Source organism: Oryzias latipes, chromosome 3 (assembly GCF_002234675.1).
Source record: "Oryzias latipes chromosome 3, ASM223467v1".
Classification (NCBI taxonomy): Eukaryota; Metazoa; Chordata; class Actinopteri; order Beloniformes; family Adrianichthyidae; genus Oryzias; species Oryzias latipes.
Window position 1 is genome coordinate 34,427,795 of NC_019861.2, and position 16,017 is coordinate 34,443,811.

Sequence of the window (16,017 nt, forward strand, 5' to 3'; positions counted from 1 at the left end):
TGTCCTTATCGCCTGATGGAGGAAACTGTCTTTTAGTCTGCTGGTTCTGGCCTGCAGACTTTGCAGTCTCCTCCCTGATGGCAGCAGGTTGAAGTGTCTCTGGGATGGGTGTGTGGGGTCCCCTGCAATTTTGTTGGGGTGTTAAAATCTCCCTGGAAATTTCCCAGAAGTTTCCAAAAAAAACAGCGTGGATTGACGCTCACTAGATTGGTAAATAAGGACCACAATGTATTGCGTTTGAACAATTTATCATTTGAAAAAATTATGTAAACACATTTTTTATGAATTGCCCAAGTTTTCATCATCAGAACACAGTGGATGCTCATATTCACAAATAGGTTTTGTCTTATTTGGCATTTAAAAAAAGCAGTGAGCTTTCAAATTGAAATTTTGGTGGTTTGAGAGTAGTGAGTGAATTTGGGCATAAGCAAATACCTATTTATTCATGTGGATTCTATTGACATTTACACACACACTGCACAGATAGTCTCGAGAACATTACAAATAGGACCAGAAGAGGGACGGAGTCATTTTAAATCCATAACATTCCAATAATTGGCAATAAAATAAGGCCTTGCCATTAAAAACAGAATATATTTAAACACCATTCCCCAAATACTTTTGAAATTCTGTGCAAAACAATCACATGCAAAAAAGGGAGATTTTTTAGATTGCACTGTAGGCTAAATGCAAGCAATTTTCCAGATGATTTCCATTTTAAATAAAATGCATTCTAAAAATAAAATAAAGACTTTCCTGTTTTTCAAGACAAAATAATTATAGCAATTGTAATGTATGAAGGTGTACTAATGTTTAACATTGACAGGATTTTTTTGAATACTGGACAGTTCCTTGTGGGCATTTTTGTAGCATCGCTCAAAGTTTTTCTGTGGATTTTTTTCATGCTTCTCCAGAATAACATCCCATACAGACCCATGTAACTGTAACACCTGTTGAAAAGTAACTTGCGGCTAAATATCTGCAAAATGCACAACGCCGGAGTAAAAAAATGTTGCAAAGAAAGCAAAAGTTAAAAATGTCAGAATCACCGAACTCAGGTCCGTGATTTAAGAACACAAGTCCACTTGGATGAGATGCTACTTCAAAATATCCAGGGACTTTGTGGTGGTTGGTTTCTCACTTGATGAAGTTGGGATGTCTTTGGTTTTTCTTAGAGAGAAAACGAAGTAGAGAAAGATGAAAAAACCTGCAGGAGACAAAAGAGAAATAAAGCTGAAGAACTCATACAGGAGAAAGCATGATGTCATAGAAGAAGAAACAGAGATTGACTTTTGCTTTCACTGTGGGGACCATCTTTAAATGCTGTATGTGGTTAAAAAGTAAAATTTTAAACTGTCCACACCTTGCAGTGAGTTCAAAATGCAGAAGACGTAGAGGCCAGGAGTGGTCAGTTGTCCAAACGAGAAGAAGATGATTCCCCAGGTAATCCCAAGCAGAGTGATGAGGACCAGCACGGTGCAAACGTTCTGCTTCAGTCCACTCCTGTTCTTCTGCCTGAACTGATTAACCAAATATAATCAAAACACAATCAAAGCATTTTCTGTACCAGGATATTGATGCCTAAAACCATCATTGCAATGGAATTTGCTTGATGTAAATGCACTTTTTAAAAGGGCTTATTTTGTCCATAACAGTGTTCTAAATTAAAACTGTTTAGTCTGTGCTATTAAATTTTACAATTTTTTGAGGGGCTGTACAAGACATATTTATTTCGGAACCAATGACACAGACCTATATTCTCACTCACACATACATACTGTATATACTTACTCATATACATACATTCTAATAACATAGGTCTAATCACGAACTCACTTCAACGTCAATTACAGTTCAACATTTGAACATCAGATTGACATTTTTGTTAGACATCATACGGACATGCAGATCCAGCAATTTAGCGTCTGTCTGTCGAAAACCAGTTCTAGATGTCTATCGGCCTACAATGTATATATTTTGTCCAGTATTTTATGTTCAACAATAACCTAATTTACTGTCCATTTTAGTTTAACAGAAAACATCATTTAGACATTTTAATTACACATAACAGGAATGAGTGCAACCAGTGCAGGATAGTTTTTTTTTAAATCATCTCACAATGTACCAGTGTACTGATATGTGGAAATGCACTTATATTTTATTTTAAATTTTTTTGCCAACCACTCTGAACCGGCCGTGCAGTTTATGGTCTAACTCTGAACCGGTCTGAACCTAATCCATAGACATATATATTATAGGACGGAGCATCTCTGACATCACCCATTGACTTCTACAGTCTCCTAATTGAAGCCTAAATTGTCAGCTCACGGGCACAGCCACATTGGCTGGAGTTAACTCAATCTGAATTGGACGTTACAAATATGTTGAAAAGAGGCAGGACTGAATGAAGTCATTTTTTTGCACGCCCACGTTTTAAGCCGATCCGCTGTCCCTCCATGCTAATCGCTTTAGCTCAAGTCTCTGCCTCAGCAACGCTAAAGTGGACTAATACGTTGCATGGCCCTTCATTCTTTTTTACTGCTGGTTCTTGGTAGCTAAAGATAAATTAGTAAAATATCACATTTCTATCAGCTCAAAGTCCTGCAGGATATTTCTTTTTTAGCTAATATTTTCTTTTTTATTATTATCTATTTGATGGATCATCCACATTCACCAATTATAATGAAATTTTACTCACTGGTTCTTTTTTTAAAGTGAAAAAATGCACAAAATAATAAAAAAGCATTTGCAAATGGCAGTGAAACTAATCCATCTAATAAATATTAACCACCTTTTATTAAGTAACATTCAGCCTTTTTAAAAAATCTAAATATAATTGGACTTTTTAAGTTTGATTAGTTTTAAACGAAGAAAAATGGAAATACTGTGGGTAATTTCACCTAATTTCATGAGTCTTGCATTGAGGATTTGACTTGGACTTGCAAAATGGAACTTGTTCCCCTATGTTCCCCTATGTTCTATCAGCATGTGAAATGTGCCACCAGAGGAGATAAGACATTAGATAAGGTTTACTCCAACATAAAACATGGCTACAGAGCTATACAGCTCCCACACCTGGGCCAGTCAGACCACATGTCACCACGGGCTCCTACCAAAAGAAGGACCATCAAAACTTGGCCCGAAGGTGCCTCTCATCAGCTGCAGGATTGCTTTGAGAGAACTAATTGGGAGATTTTTGACCACCCAGACCTGGAGGAGCACACAGCAGCAGTCCTGTGCTATATCAACCACTGCACAGACAATGTTACTGTGGACAAGTGCATCCGAGTGTATCCAAACCAAAAACCCTGGATGACCAGAGAGGTCCAGCTACTGCTGCGGGAGATGAACACAGCCTTCAGGTCTGGTGACAGGAACCTGTACAGCTCTGCCAGAGCCAACCTGAAGAGAGGCATCCGACAGGCCAAAATGGACTACAAACAGAGGATAGAGGACAACCTCAGCACAAACAACACACGACAGGTGTGGCAAGGGATCAAACATCTAACCAACTACAGACCACCGGAAAAATTGCACTGTAATTTCGTTGTGCATGTACAATGATGACAAAAAAGGTATTTCATTTTTCATTTCATTTCGTTAGCATCTCTGTTACATACAGGCTCATTGGTGGTTATGATCAAATAAAGAAACATTTTCATGAAATGGGTGAAATGTAAAACACAAAATCCTCAATGTGCTTTACAGTCACAGTCCCATTCACACATTTAACTCTCCATTCCCATTTTACACACACTGGTGCCAAACTTACACCAAAGGCAAGGTGAGGTCAACACTTCAACAACACTTCAAGGCGTAACTCGAACCTGAAGTCTTCCGATCAGAGGTCGACCACCCCACCATTGCCGCCAAATAATTTCAACATCATTCAATAAGCTAGTGTTCTAAAAATGAATAGAAAATAATAAACTAATTTGAGGCTCTCACCTTTTTCTGACAGCAGTTTGGCATCATATTTCTGACTGTTAGCAAAAACACGACAATGACAAAGAGGAATATAAGACCAAACACTCCCACTGTGGTCACCCACTTTACGTTCTTGTTGGTTATGTAGCATCTACAAAAAAGAAAGGAAAGAAAACTTTTATAACTTAATAAGTTACTTAATAAGTTATAATACTATAAATATTTAGATGTTCAACTTTGTTCTTTAGTTTTTCTTACATTGTACTACTAGTGGAGTTGGATGAGTCCACAAATGTATATCTGCCATAAAATTCTGTGTTTATTGACAGCAAAAGCAACACAATTACCGCTGGAACACCTGAAACACAAAAACCGAACAAGAAAACTGGTTCTTCAAGTGAAACGTTCAACATGAAACATGTCTCCATTCAACAAACAACACTCACCCCATCCCACCATGCTAATCTTCAACATGTATCTATTGATGTAGATGTTGAAGACTTTGATGATTAGAAGGTAGAGGTGGAACCCCTCCAAGCCCATCCAACAGAAGGTAGCCAACAGAGAGTAGTGGAGAGCAAGAGCCATGTAAACACAAAGACCAGAAGAGGAGGATTCTGCAACCATCTCACTGGTAAGGAAATGTAGGTTGAGGAGGATCAAAGCGATTGCCAGGTTTATGTGGATCTTTTTAGAATCATCAACTTTGATTTTCCTGTTGAACAGAGATGTGATGAGCAATAATTAATAAATACCATATATGGGTAGTAAGAAAGCTTGGCAACAAGAACATTTTAAATGGAGCTTATTGGATGTAGGATATCTAACAAAAATGATTTCAGTACCTCCTTGTGTAGAAGATAAAAACTGTGACCACTAGACAAAAAAGAGAAATACCGCAGCCGAAATCAGTAATGCGTGACAATATCTGCTGGTCGGTGGAGGACAGGGAAGAGGATACCTGCAGGGAAAGTTCATTTTGATATTGATCCATATATTAAACATCAGAGCTACAAATGTAACCAGATCAATCATTGTGTCAGACCCCCAGCAAGTAGAAGTCAGGCTGTTCAGTGGCTTCGCAATGTGACTTTAAACACCTAATCTATTAGGAATATCTCAGCCTTCCCTCCAGGATTTCTGACTGTACAGCCCTCTTTGGGGAAAGGCAAGTCTTATATTTTGCTTTTTATCTTCCTATCTTGTGTCTGATTTCTGTAAAAACTGGAAAAATTCAAAACACTTTTGCCTTCTTCACAGATGTTTGTGCTGTTTTGGGTTTCATGCACTGACAGAAATTAATTGTTATTGGTTTTTTTGTAGCATACTTCTTAAGAATTAAATAGGGAGTTTGGAAAAGAGTTTCTCTTTGGCTGACTTCTTTAAGACAAACAGCTTAAATCAATAGAAGGTAGGCTGGAGAAAAAGTTGTGTTTCACCGTAATCTAAATCTAGTATTCAAAATCATAATCTGAACAGATTGTGTGTTATTCTGTACAAATATTTGTCATAAAAGATGCAAATGAAAACACCTCATGGTTTCTTTTAAACATGAGGGCAGATTGAATAAAAGTTCCTTGTGGTCAGAAGTGAATATTTTTAAAAGAAGAATAATTTCTGAAATCAGAGCAACTTCCCAACAATTTGGCCTAATATAGTAAAAATGTGTTTCTAATTTCCTTTAAATGTGCTTTACACTTTCACACAAACCTGAAGAGATTTCTTTAAACAATTGTAGCGATAATCACCCTTATAGCTGAAACTACTTTTACTTTTCTTTTTTGTTTAGCATTTTTTTCTGTAATAAATGAATTAATCAAATATTATTTTATTTAAAATACAGAATCTAATCTTACCATGAGAATGCCAAAGTATGTAAGATGATCACAAGAGCAGATCACCTGATGCTGACCGTACTCCCACTGTGTTTTGCAGCCCTCTGTGCTAAATGCTGGTGATGAAACACATTTATATTGTAAATACAATTAAGATGCACCAATAATTATAATTTTACATGATTACAAAAGCAGTTATCGATGATTTATACTCTTTTGGGTCACTGACCTTGACTTGTATTGTTCAGGAACACACATTGAGGTCTTGTAGTTTTCTGTGTGAAAAAGGCACAAGATGGTTACATAGATTTCAAGGCCCGTACACACCGGGACGAATTTCGCGTGCGATTTTCGACGTTTAACGCCTCGTGACTAAACAAAGGGCACCAATGAGAGTGTGCACACCGACGCGAAAAAACGCCAAGCGTCAAAGCGTCAAAAAAAAAAAACGCCTCGGGTTCGTTGTTTTTTTTTTGACGCGTCACTTCGAAATTATACGACCAATGAGAATGGCGCTTTTGCACACGTGTCTGGAGCTTCTGAAGTTACAGTAAAACACAACTTGGGGGCGCTCAAACACAAAACTGCCTTGCTGAGCACATATACCAGCGAAGAAGATAGACGCCAAATAGCGTCTACACTGCCGCGAAGAAATAATGACAGACATTCTAAAATATCCCCGAACCAAACACCAGTTGGAGCAACTGGTGTTTGAAATATTCATGTTTTCTTTGTATGATTCTGACAAGCGCGTAAATACTTGCTCTCTTCTTCTGAGGGAAAAGCGAGTTTAAGAAGCGTAAAGTTGCGCAGCGCCACCTTGTGTACAGGGGTATTTCTGTTTACATTAAGCGCCATCTAATGTCAGGGAATGAAATTGCATGTTCGCTCGGCTCATCGTCAGCGAAAATCGCCTGGGTGTGAACACAAAAAACGTGGCGAAAAACGCTGGCGAATAACGCCCGTCCCGGTGTGTAACGTCCCGGTGTGTACGGGCCTTCAGATCATGTACTTATTTTTTTAGCTAAAACGATCTTAGTGTGGAAATAGCTCAAACTTAAAGCTAAATAAAAGTTAACATTAGAGATTTACATTTCAAATTCAAATGTCTTGAAGTTCTTTGAATTTTATCAAATTTGATAAAAGCTCAATGTCTGCTTAGTAATTAAGTATCAATTGGTGTGTCTTGAAATTTTTCCTTAAAACGTTTTGCTGCTCATCCAAGAGGCTTAATGCTACTTAGATGAGCAGCAAAATAAATTTGTTTTCCAGTCTGGGTTTGGGACACTGGTTGACTAATGAGCCATTCACTTGCTCATTTATATGTTAATCCAGCATTCAGTACCCAATGTGCACTTGAACTAACAACCCACCACAACTAACAGTTTGTGTCGGGTTGGAGTTACTTGATGTATGTGGACTTATGTTTATAAAAGTAGACACATCTTCAAGTCAAGAAGACAAACGCCCCAATGGCAGCAAGACGTCAGTCAAGAAAGTCACTCCTCTGGAAGCTCTTTTCCAAGCACTCCCAGATGTGGACTCTGGGCTTGTGAAGAAGGGTCTTTTGTTGAGGAATCAGAGTTCATCCTCTCCGATTCCTCCTCTGATGAAGACATGCCAGTATCAATGGATTCATAGCCGAAACAGCTTCACCACATGAGACTTAAATGTTAGCAGACTAAAAGGCTGATAATTGGGAAAGAGGACGATGAGGAGAAGACTTCACCTGTATAAGTCTTCCCAATTTAAGAAAGGCAATCAGCATGTTACAGACAAACAACGGTGCCAACAACGCAGGAGCACTGGAGAAAAGTCTTTCCTTGTAGACTTGGCCATGTAGGCCAGGTCTGCCTGGTCCTCAAAACCTGCTTTTTTAAATGTGTGTAGTACACCTGAGAGGGAGAAGGGAGCAAAAGTGTGTTCTGCTGTACGACCCAGATCTAATTTGTAACTCAAAGGTCCAGTCATTAGTGTGATCACAACAACACTACTTTGAGAAGGGGAGGGAGAAATTGCAGCAGATGCTGAAAGTTCCAGGGATTCTTTTCAATTTAAATAACCACTGGCGTGCAGGAAACCAGGATTCGATTGAAGTGGTGCGCAACAATGAGCTCCATCTAGTGTGGGTCCTTAGGCAAGACCTTTCACGCTACTGCCTAGCTATGTAGCCACATGGGGCCCAAGTCTGAGTCTCTCTGTGCTGGACCCCAGCCCAGACAAAATACAGGGTTGTGTCAGGAAGGGCATCTGGCGTAAAACTCTCTGCCAAACCACCTGTGTGAATCAGTGAAAGCTGATTTTCTGTGGCGAACCCTATAGGGATATGCCGAGAGATGAACAACAATAAAAATGGACCTGAATCGGTTTTTTATCAAATTTTCTTTTGGGAACATTTCCTGAGATGTAAAAAGTGCTTCATTAAAGAAGATATAAAGATGCCCTGTTGTTGTTTCAGTTAAATTTTTTAAGAAGAGTCAAAGGTGTACTTACATTTAGTCCCGCTGAGTAACTCATGGTAATATTGACAGGTGTCTTAAGTCCAGTGATGCTTCTGTTTTTCACACTCAGGCCAACCAGTCTGTTTTCATTTAACTGAGGGAAGCTATTATTCTACAATGAAAGAAAAAAAATGTTAAGGGATTTTAAATACTATTTTAGAGCAAAAGCACAATTGAAAGTTACTGTTGTTATTATTATATGAATACCATGATTTAAGCAATTCCTTAGTAAATGTTTGAAATACCCTTTGGTACACTAGATGGGCTGAATTCACAACTGTATCAAGGTAATGTGGTGACAAACATAAATGTTTATAGACATGTTTGGTTCCTTTTTGTTATTATGCTCCATTATTTTGACAAGGAAACTTATATTAAACATTACTTTTCTTTAATAAGATGACATGTCACAGTGGCAGACATCCAAGAAAGAGTCTCAGGTATCAGGAACCGGACAGCACCGGGCCCGTACAGGATACTTGGCCACTGGCTAAGGAAACTCACTTCATGAGCGCCTAGCAGCATAAATGAACCAGCTCCTATAGGAGCTGGTTCATTTCATTTCAGATGGGACTCACCACAAATGGCTAATAGAAAGGGGAACTTTCCTGAACAATAAGCTGTCTCTCCACAGCATGGAAGCTCATGTCAGGGACCATTGCAACCAATGAAGTTGCAAGTGTGCATGAGTACAGTGACGGAGTACTTAAAGCAGGAACAGACAGCACTACAGCAATGGGGCAGAATTACATATCGGTTGGTAACAAGATGCAGAGGTAGCTTTTTCTGCATGCTGCCTTGACAAAAAAAAAACTTGATAACTTAAAAAAGGATGGCTTTGTGTAGTTGAAATTTTATAAAATAAAAATATTTGATGTACTCCTTTCTGACTACTATGTTAGTACTTATAGTCCAAAAACTGTAATTTCTGACCGAATCCGAAAGTTTGAGATTGATGAAAACAATCATGTCCTCCGTCTTGCTAAGATTTAACTCTCCCGGCAGTTGAACAGTTATAGTAGGATTGTAGACAGGTTTATCAGAATCTGCCTGTGAGTAAAAGAAACAGAAAATGAAACATGTTATGCGTTAATGTGAGATCAATAGAAAATTACTAACAGCAGTTTACAGTTCTACTGTACAGCTCAGAGAGATGGCCACGCAACTTAACACACAAACACACACATCAGAAGATAAGTTACTAATCACAATCCATTTTCTTAAGTAGTGCAGTTTATTGAAAGTAGCAATTTTTGATTCTCTGTTGTAGCTTTTTCTATGTTTCACAATGGCTTTCTCAAAGAGTGCATTTGCATTAAAAGCCTACATAAACTCTGGATTTATAAGAGAAGAGCAACTGCATTAAATGTGAGCTAATGTCTGAAATTTAGAACCCTGAATATTTACTGTGCATTCAAATTCCATTCTACTTTTCCAGCTACACTATATCTGTCCTACTTACTGCTGATCACCTGGATCTGGCATGATCAGTCAACCAAAATCCATCATCTCTTTTCCTGCTTATGTCAGCAGCAAGTACGGCAGAGGTAGCTGGAAAACTAGTGGGGTGGTAGAGCTTGTTGACCATGACTGAGCAGTCCTGTGGTGAACCAACTTCTTCAGGTAAATAGTGAACATAGTCTTTGATCAGTCAAAAATCATTTACCTGAGTCTCACTGGCATAAAATACCGCCCCGTTGAAGGGATTGGTGTGCTTGTACAACATCACAACATAATTCTTGCCAGAAATGGTTGTAGTTTTGTTCACGCTTTTGCTCTCCAAAAGGGTTTCTATGTTCCTTGCAAATCTATATGAAATACAAAACAGAAGATTGTGAGAACAACTTTAATATAAACTTTCATTTACTTTGTGGTACATTTTTTTTATGACAAATAAAATATTACCTGTAAATGTCATTCCCGCCTGAATTACTCATGTCACTGATCAAATTTCCTAAAATTACAGTCGTAGAATTATCTGTAAAGACAATGAACAGAGTTAATGTGAACTAAGTTAACTAACGTTTAAAAGAAGAACTAAGTCTTGATCACCTGATGACCATCTACAATCCCCTGATAGGACAATTTTAGGGGTCTGCAACCTTCAACACTCAGGCTGATTGCTCTTTGACCAAAACCTAGTAAGAGCCAAAAATCTTTACTTCACCCTTTAAAAAATATGAAATAGCTCTGTATTTATGTTCTGGTTTCTTTTATGCTAAACATAAATGAAATATGTCACGAATAAAAACAGATCTTTTTCTACATGTTACATTTAAGTTCCTTTCAAATTTAAACATCTTGTGCAACATAGGATTATCATTCATTTATTAATCTTGTAATCCGTTTGTTTGCTTTCGGGGTCACGGGGCTGCCGGAGCCTATTCCGGCCACTTGTGGGGGAAGGCTGGGGACATCCTTGACAGGTAGCCAGTCTGTCGCAGGGCCACATATCATACACCCATTCACACCAATGGACAACGTAGAGCAACCAATTAACCTATTCTATTATATTTTTGAATGGTGTGAGGAAGTCGGAGTCCCTGGAGAAAACGCACTCATGCACGGGGAGAACATGCAAACTCCACACAGAAATGTCCCCCATTGATGTTCTGTTTCAGGTCTCCCAGCCGGGACTTGAACCAGGGGCCTTTTTTTCTGTGAGGCAAGAGCACTAACCACTGCCCCACCATGCTTTATCATCTTGTAGCAAAGGTACTCCAATGAAAACCTTTAAAAAACACAAGCTAAAAAAAGGCATATCCTTGTTTTATACCTTAAAGCAGCGGTCCCCAACCTTTATTGCGCCACGGACCGGTTTGATGCCTGGCAAAATTCTCACGGACCGGTATGTTATATGTGGCAGACACACACTGCAGCAATGCTGCAATAAAGGCAAAGACACGTGATTAGACATACTCCAGTGACGTCTAATCACCTGTCATAATCGTGGTAAAATAGAAAAAGGTAAATTAAGTAAATATTATTTTCCACTGATCTGTGTTAAATCTACATTTTCAGTCAACTCAACATGTTTTCCACAGTTTTTGACGTTAAAATGGCCGAATTTGAGTGTTGCGCGATCACAGACAGAGCTGAATATCCGGGTGAGGCTCGACAGCGCTGTGCCTCACTTCTGATGGTAGGGCTCAATGTTAACACAGATGTGCGGTCAAAATGCTGCTCCAGGTATGCAAAATAGGCTTCAGATGAGGCATGCCTCACCAGCAGGGGGCAGACGTGAGCTGACAGCTGCTTTGTAGCTACACTGGTGCCGTAGAAAAAGACTAAGAACGTCTGTCTTCATTGAGAGGGAGAAACTCATAAAATAAAGGAAAATATAGAAGACCTTTCCAACAGATCATAGAGATTTTTGTGGAGAAGGATCAACACATGGACTCAAAAAGTAAGGCCAAATACGTTTTTCAACATTTGTTTTTTTTTAAATATCATGGGAGTAAGTGGATAAAAATGTAAGTAAAATAATTTATTTTATTTGTTATGAACATTTTTACAGACAACATTTAGTAACACTGATCAAGAACCAGAATTGAAGTTGGAAAAATACCGGAAATAGTTACTGAGGGTCAAATGTGTGCTGCACACATCTGTATTATTCTTTAATTTGTATACAGTATATATGAATCATTTATACACAAGAAGAGTGTTCTATCCATCTATAAATATTCTCTGTAGGACAAATATGTTCTTGTGTGTATTTTATAAGCTGTTAGCTGCCGTTGGATGAATGGTGAAATAATGAAAATTGTAAATATGACTCCAGAGGAATCAGTGCCTCACCATTCATCAACCTCACCGCACGTCACTGACGTGCGCTTTTATTTTGACACGCTAAACATTGTACATCGCACAGGTGTCATCATCCTCTCCCCTTCCCACACTCATGGTGCTAAAAAGAAGTAAACAAAACAGGAAGAAATAACTAAGGGTGAAACAACATAACTGCCAGATGAAAGGACACGTAGGCAAAAAGAAACACCTGTGCTCAACCCTATTTTGACCAAAGCAGGCAAAGGGGATTGATTTAATTCCCTGTGCTGCCAGCTCCGACAGTAACCCCTGCAGCCTGCGGAACTCCAACAGCAGACCAAACGTGCACGTGACCAACACTACAGTACAACAAAATAATATGACTTGCAAGAAAACTGTGGTATTTTCTAAACCTAACAATTAACACGAATTATGACATGAGCAACGTCCTCTATGCCAGCAACACTCTCTGGTCGCTATGATAACATTTGAACATGCCTTAAAAATAAGTGCATGGAAAATCCATTCAAGGCTGAATGGTTCCAGGGAATCTTCCTTTGGGATAAATCAGTATTTTAAGTAGGCCTCCTGATACTGTCTATTAAATGTAGCTTTCTTTTTTTTTGGAAGTCGAAGGCTCCTCTTCTGTCTCCTGGCTGGGCCTTTTCCACTTGGCAAAGAAACTTTCCAAAGACGTTTGTTTTCTATTCATTTTGCTAGTTCCTGGGTTTTATTTTAGCGGTATCCTATCACGTGACCGAGACGGGCGAATTGGCCTGCGTTTTTCAGATTCCGAAATAAATAATTGATTTAGAAAATAAAGAAATGATTTTTTTCTGTGCGGCCCGGTAGCAAATGACCCACGGACCGGTACCGGCCCGGGGGTTGGGGACCACTGCCTCAAAGGGCCAATACCATGCAAAATCAATTTTTATAATCTTTAAAGTGTACGATAATGTTAATTCCATACAAAGTGAAACGCCAAAGTGTTATTTGGATCCACTCATTCATTTCTGAGTATGTCTCATATTTCAAATTAAAAGTCTATCCTGGAAATGCTTTTTCATTTTCACAATAAAGTTGTTTGATAAAAAAATAAAATAAAATAAAAAAATCTGCCAAACGTCTTTTTCTTTTTCTTCTTCAACACCGCTTATTCTGTCAATTAAAATGACAAAGATAATGGTATTTGACATTTCATTTTCAAAAAGTTCAATGTATACCAAAATTCAATTAGAAAAATCTTTTGAAAATGGACTAACAGAAATGCTTTTTCATTTTCATAATGTAACTGCATTAATTGACTCAAAAATAAAACTGAAAATCAATCCTCAAAAATGCTTTTTCATTTTCTACTTTAACACTGCTCATTCTGTGACACAATTAAATGGATAATGCAAAGAGGGGATCGCATTTTCATTTTCACGTCCACCACGCAAAAATCAATTCCACTGCAATTTCACTGCCTCACCGTCACTTTGTGTGCTTGGTGACATGAGTGCCATCGATATAGAAGAAGGATTAGCATCTATCATTTTCATAACTCTTTGTATTGCCAAAAAAACTATTTTAATAAATTGGAAAAACAAGAAAAATATAAACATAAGTCAACACAGAAATCTGCTGTTTGATCATATCAGCTTGGAAAAAATGTCAGCCCAAAGCTCAAGTAACTTTGAAAGAATTCAGTCTCTCTGGTCTCCTGTGGTTGACTCCATGACTTAGGGGGTGGGGGGCTTGGTCGTCGCTGCTCCTTGCCCTTCTGCCGTGGTTTGGGGTGGGGGTCGGGGCTTCCGGTGCCTGGCGGGGGCGGTGGGGGGCTCCGTTGGTCGGGGGGTCGGGTCCGGTGCCTGGGTGGGGCGGGCTGGGGCGCTGCGTGGTCCTCTGGGCTTGGGTGTGGGGGTGCGTGGTGGGGGGTGGGGTGGTGGTCTGGCTTGGCTTGGGGGGGTGGTCCCTTTGCCTGTGCTGGGGGGGGGTTGGCGGGGGGCCCTGCTCGGCTGGGGGGGGCCCAGCGGCGCCGGATGGGCTGCCCATCTGCACCTGGGGCTGGGATCGGCCCTTCCCTGGCTCTGGGACGGGACGGGACAACCCTCTCGGGGCCCCCGGTCGCTCTGGGTGTCACCCGCTTCGGCTGCGGGGTCTGGGGTGGGGTGGGGGGCTTGTCTGCCCTGTCCTGTGGGGGGGCGTTCTGGGGGGGAGGGGGGGCCCATTATTAGTACGGGTCGGGGGGGCTAGCGGGTCGGGGTCTCCGCTGAGGCAATCAGTGGTTGCCTCGGCCGGTTGGCCTCCTCGATCCCGTCGAGGCCTGACCAGAGCTCTTCTAGGGCCGGCGTCTGGGGGTGGGGGCCTGGGCTTGCTCCGGGGGGGGCGACGCTTTCTGGCTCCTTTCTCTCTGTGTGGGGCGGGTGGTGCCGGGCCTGGGGTGTCGGCGCCTCCGGGGGTGGGCCCCTGGGCTGGGTGGCCCTGGCCCTTTTGCTGGGGGTGGGCTGGGGGACGGCAGTTTGACCACCGGGGGACAGTTTACCAGCTGTCCCCAACTTACCCCCTTCCTTATATAACCTCATATTAGGGTGAGGGGGTGGGGGGTCTAGCCTGCGATGCGCCTTGGGGGGGGGCTACTTGGGAGTGGCCCCCCTCCTATGGTTGCCGTATGGAGTGGGCCCCCCCTCTTTCGGTTTTATTTGCACCTTAGACATGTAGGGTCCTTGGTAGGGGGGGTGCTTGGACATCACTGCAAGCAAGCAGCAGATGTCCTCCTGGCACCCTACCCGCCAATTTTAACCGCACCTTAGACATTTAGGGCCCCTTGGTGTGGAGGGTGAAGGGACATCACTGTGAGTAATCAGGAGATGTCCCCTTAGTGCCCTACTCGCCAATTTTAACTGCACCCCCCTTAGTACACACACCCCTCCCCCTTCAATATATACATTCAAACATAAACACACCCACATGCACACAAACACCCTCTCAAGCACCCATACACGCACACACATTTTACAAGGAAGGTGGGACCTGGGTCCATCTGTCCCCTACCCCTTCCCTGGTGGGGGGTGTGGGCCCCTTGGCGATGGCGGCCGTGTCCCTTGGGTGCCGGCTCCCTGGGCCCGGCGGTGCTCTCTCCGCGCGGTGGGGGGGTTCATATTACACCAGAGCCGGGGGTGTTCGTGTCCCTGGGGGGTGGGTCCTGGTCCTTGCCCCTGGGCGCTGGGCCCCGCCAAACTTCCAACATGGCCGAGCCTGGTCGGGCCATATTTATAACACCCCTTGTGGGCCGCCCTTTTTTCCCCGGGGTTCCCCCCTCCTGGGCGGGGGCGGCGGGCCCCTGCCTTGCTCCTACCTGGACCAACCGTGGGCCGGGTGGGTGGCTGCCTGGAGTGCGGAGCGGGTCTCCCTTGGGGGGTCCTGGCTCGTACCTGGGGTCGGGGCGGGGGGATGCCCGGAACTCCTGGGTGGTGGTGGGGTGCTAGTCTGGGGCTGTGGGCGTCCCTCTCCGGTGGGGCCCTGCGTTGGGCTCTTCCGGCGCGGCGGGGGGCTGCTTTCCTGGCTGGGCTGGGGCGGCGCTCTCTTTCCCTCTGCGCCTCCCTGCTCTCTGGCTCTGGGGGCCTCGCGGCGGTCCTGCTGGCCCTGGCCTGGGTGGCGGTCTTGGTCGCCCGGGGGGCGGTTGTTCCCTGCCTGTTCCCGTGTGGCGTTGGGGGAATTCCGGCTGCCGCTGCTGCTGCGGCGGGGGTGTGGGTGTGGGGGTGGCTGGGCGCTCCTCCTCCTTCTTTCCACATTCCACCACCCATTTTAGAAGAACATAAACACTCACCTGAGCACAGGTGTTGGCTCACCTTTGCACTAATAGTTTGCATGATTGAATGAATGAAAGATTTCACACTAGTTGGTTTAAAGGCATAGGTATGCGTTCGTGAACACTATCTGTTTTGTGTGCATGTTGACGTGAACATTTTTGCGGCTAGCAGGTGTGTTGATAATATTTTAGT

General features: G+C 42.2%; 1 protein-coding gene across 1 annotated transcript in view; it reads right to left on the bottom strand.

Annotated features, from left to right (window-relative positions):
- Window positions 1–1,097: 1,097 nt before the first annotated feature.
- The window catches only part of LOC110014428 (uncharacterized serine-rich protein C215.13-like), a 30,101-nt gene continuing 15,181 nt past the window's right edge, over window positions 1,098–16,017 (bottom strand). Inside the window, exons 3-8 of the mRNA XM_023950463.1 lie at window positions 5,992–6,037; window positions 4,374–4,642; window positions 4,186–4,285; window positions 3,949–4,078; window positions 1,364–1,520; window positions 1,098–1,207 (exon numbers count right to left, since the gene is read on the bottom strand). Of these exons, the coding sequence (XP_023806231.1) occupies window positions 1,098–1,207; window positions 1,364–1,520; window positions 3,949–4,078; window positions 4,186–4,285; window positions 4,374–4,642; window positions 5,992–6,037 (812 nt within the window). The remainder of the gene's footprint in view (window positions 1,208–1,363; window positions 1,521–3,948; window positions 4,079–4,185; window positions 4,286–4,373; window positions 4,643–5,991; window positions 6,038–16,017) is intronic.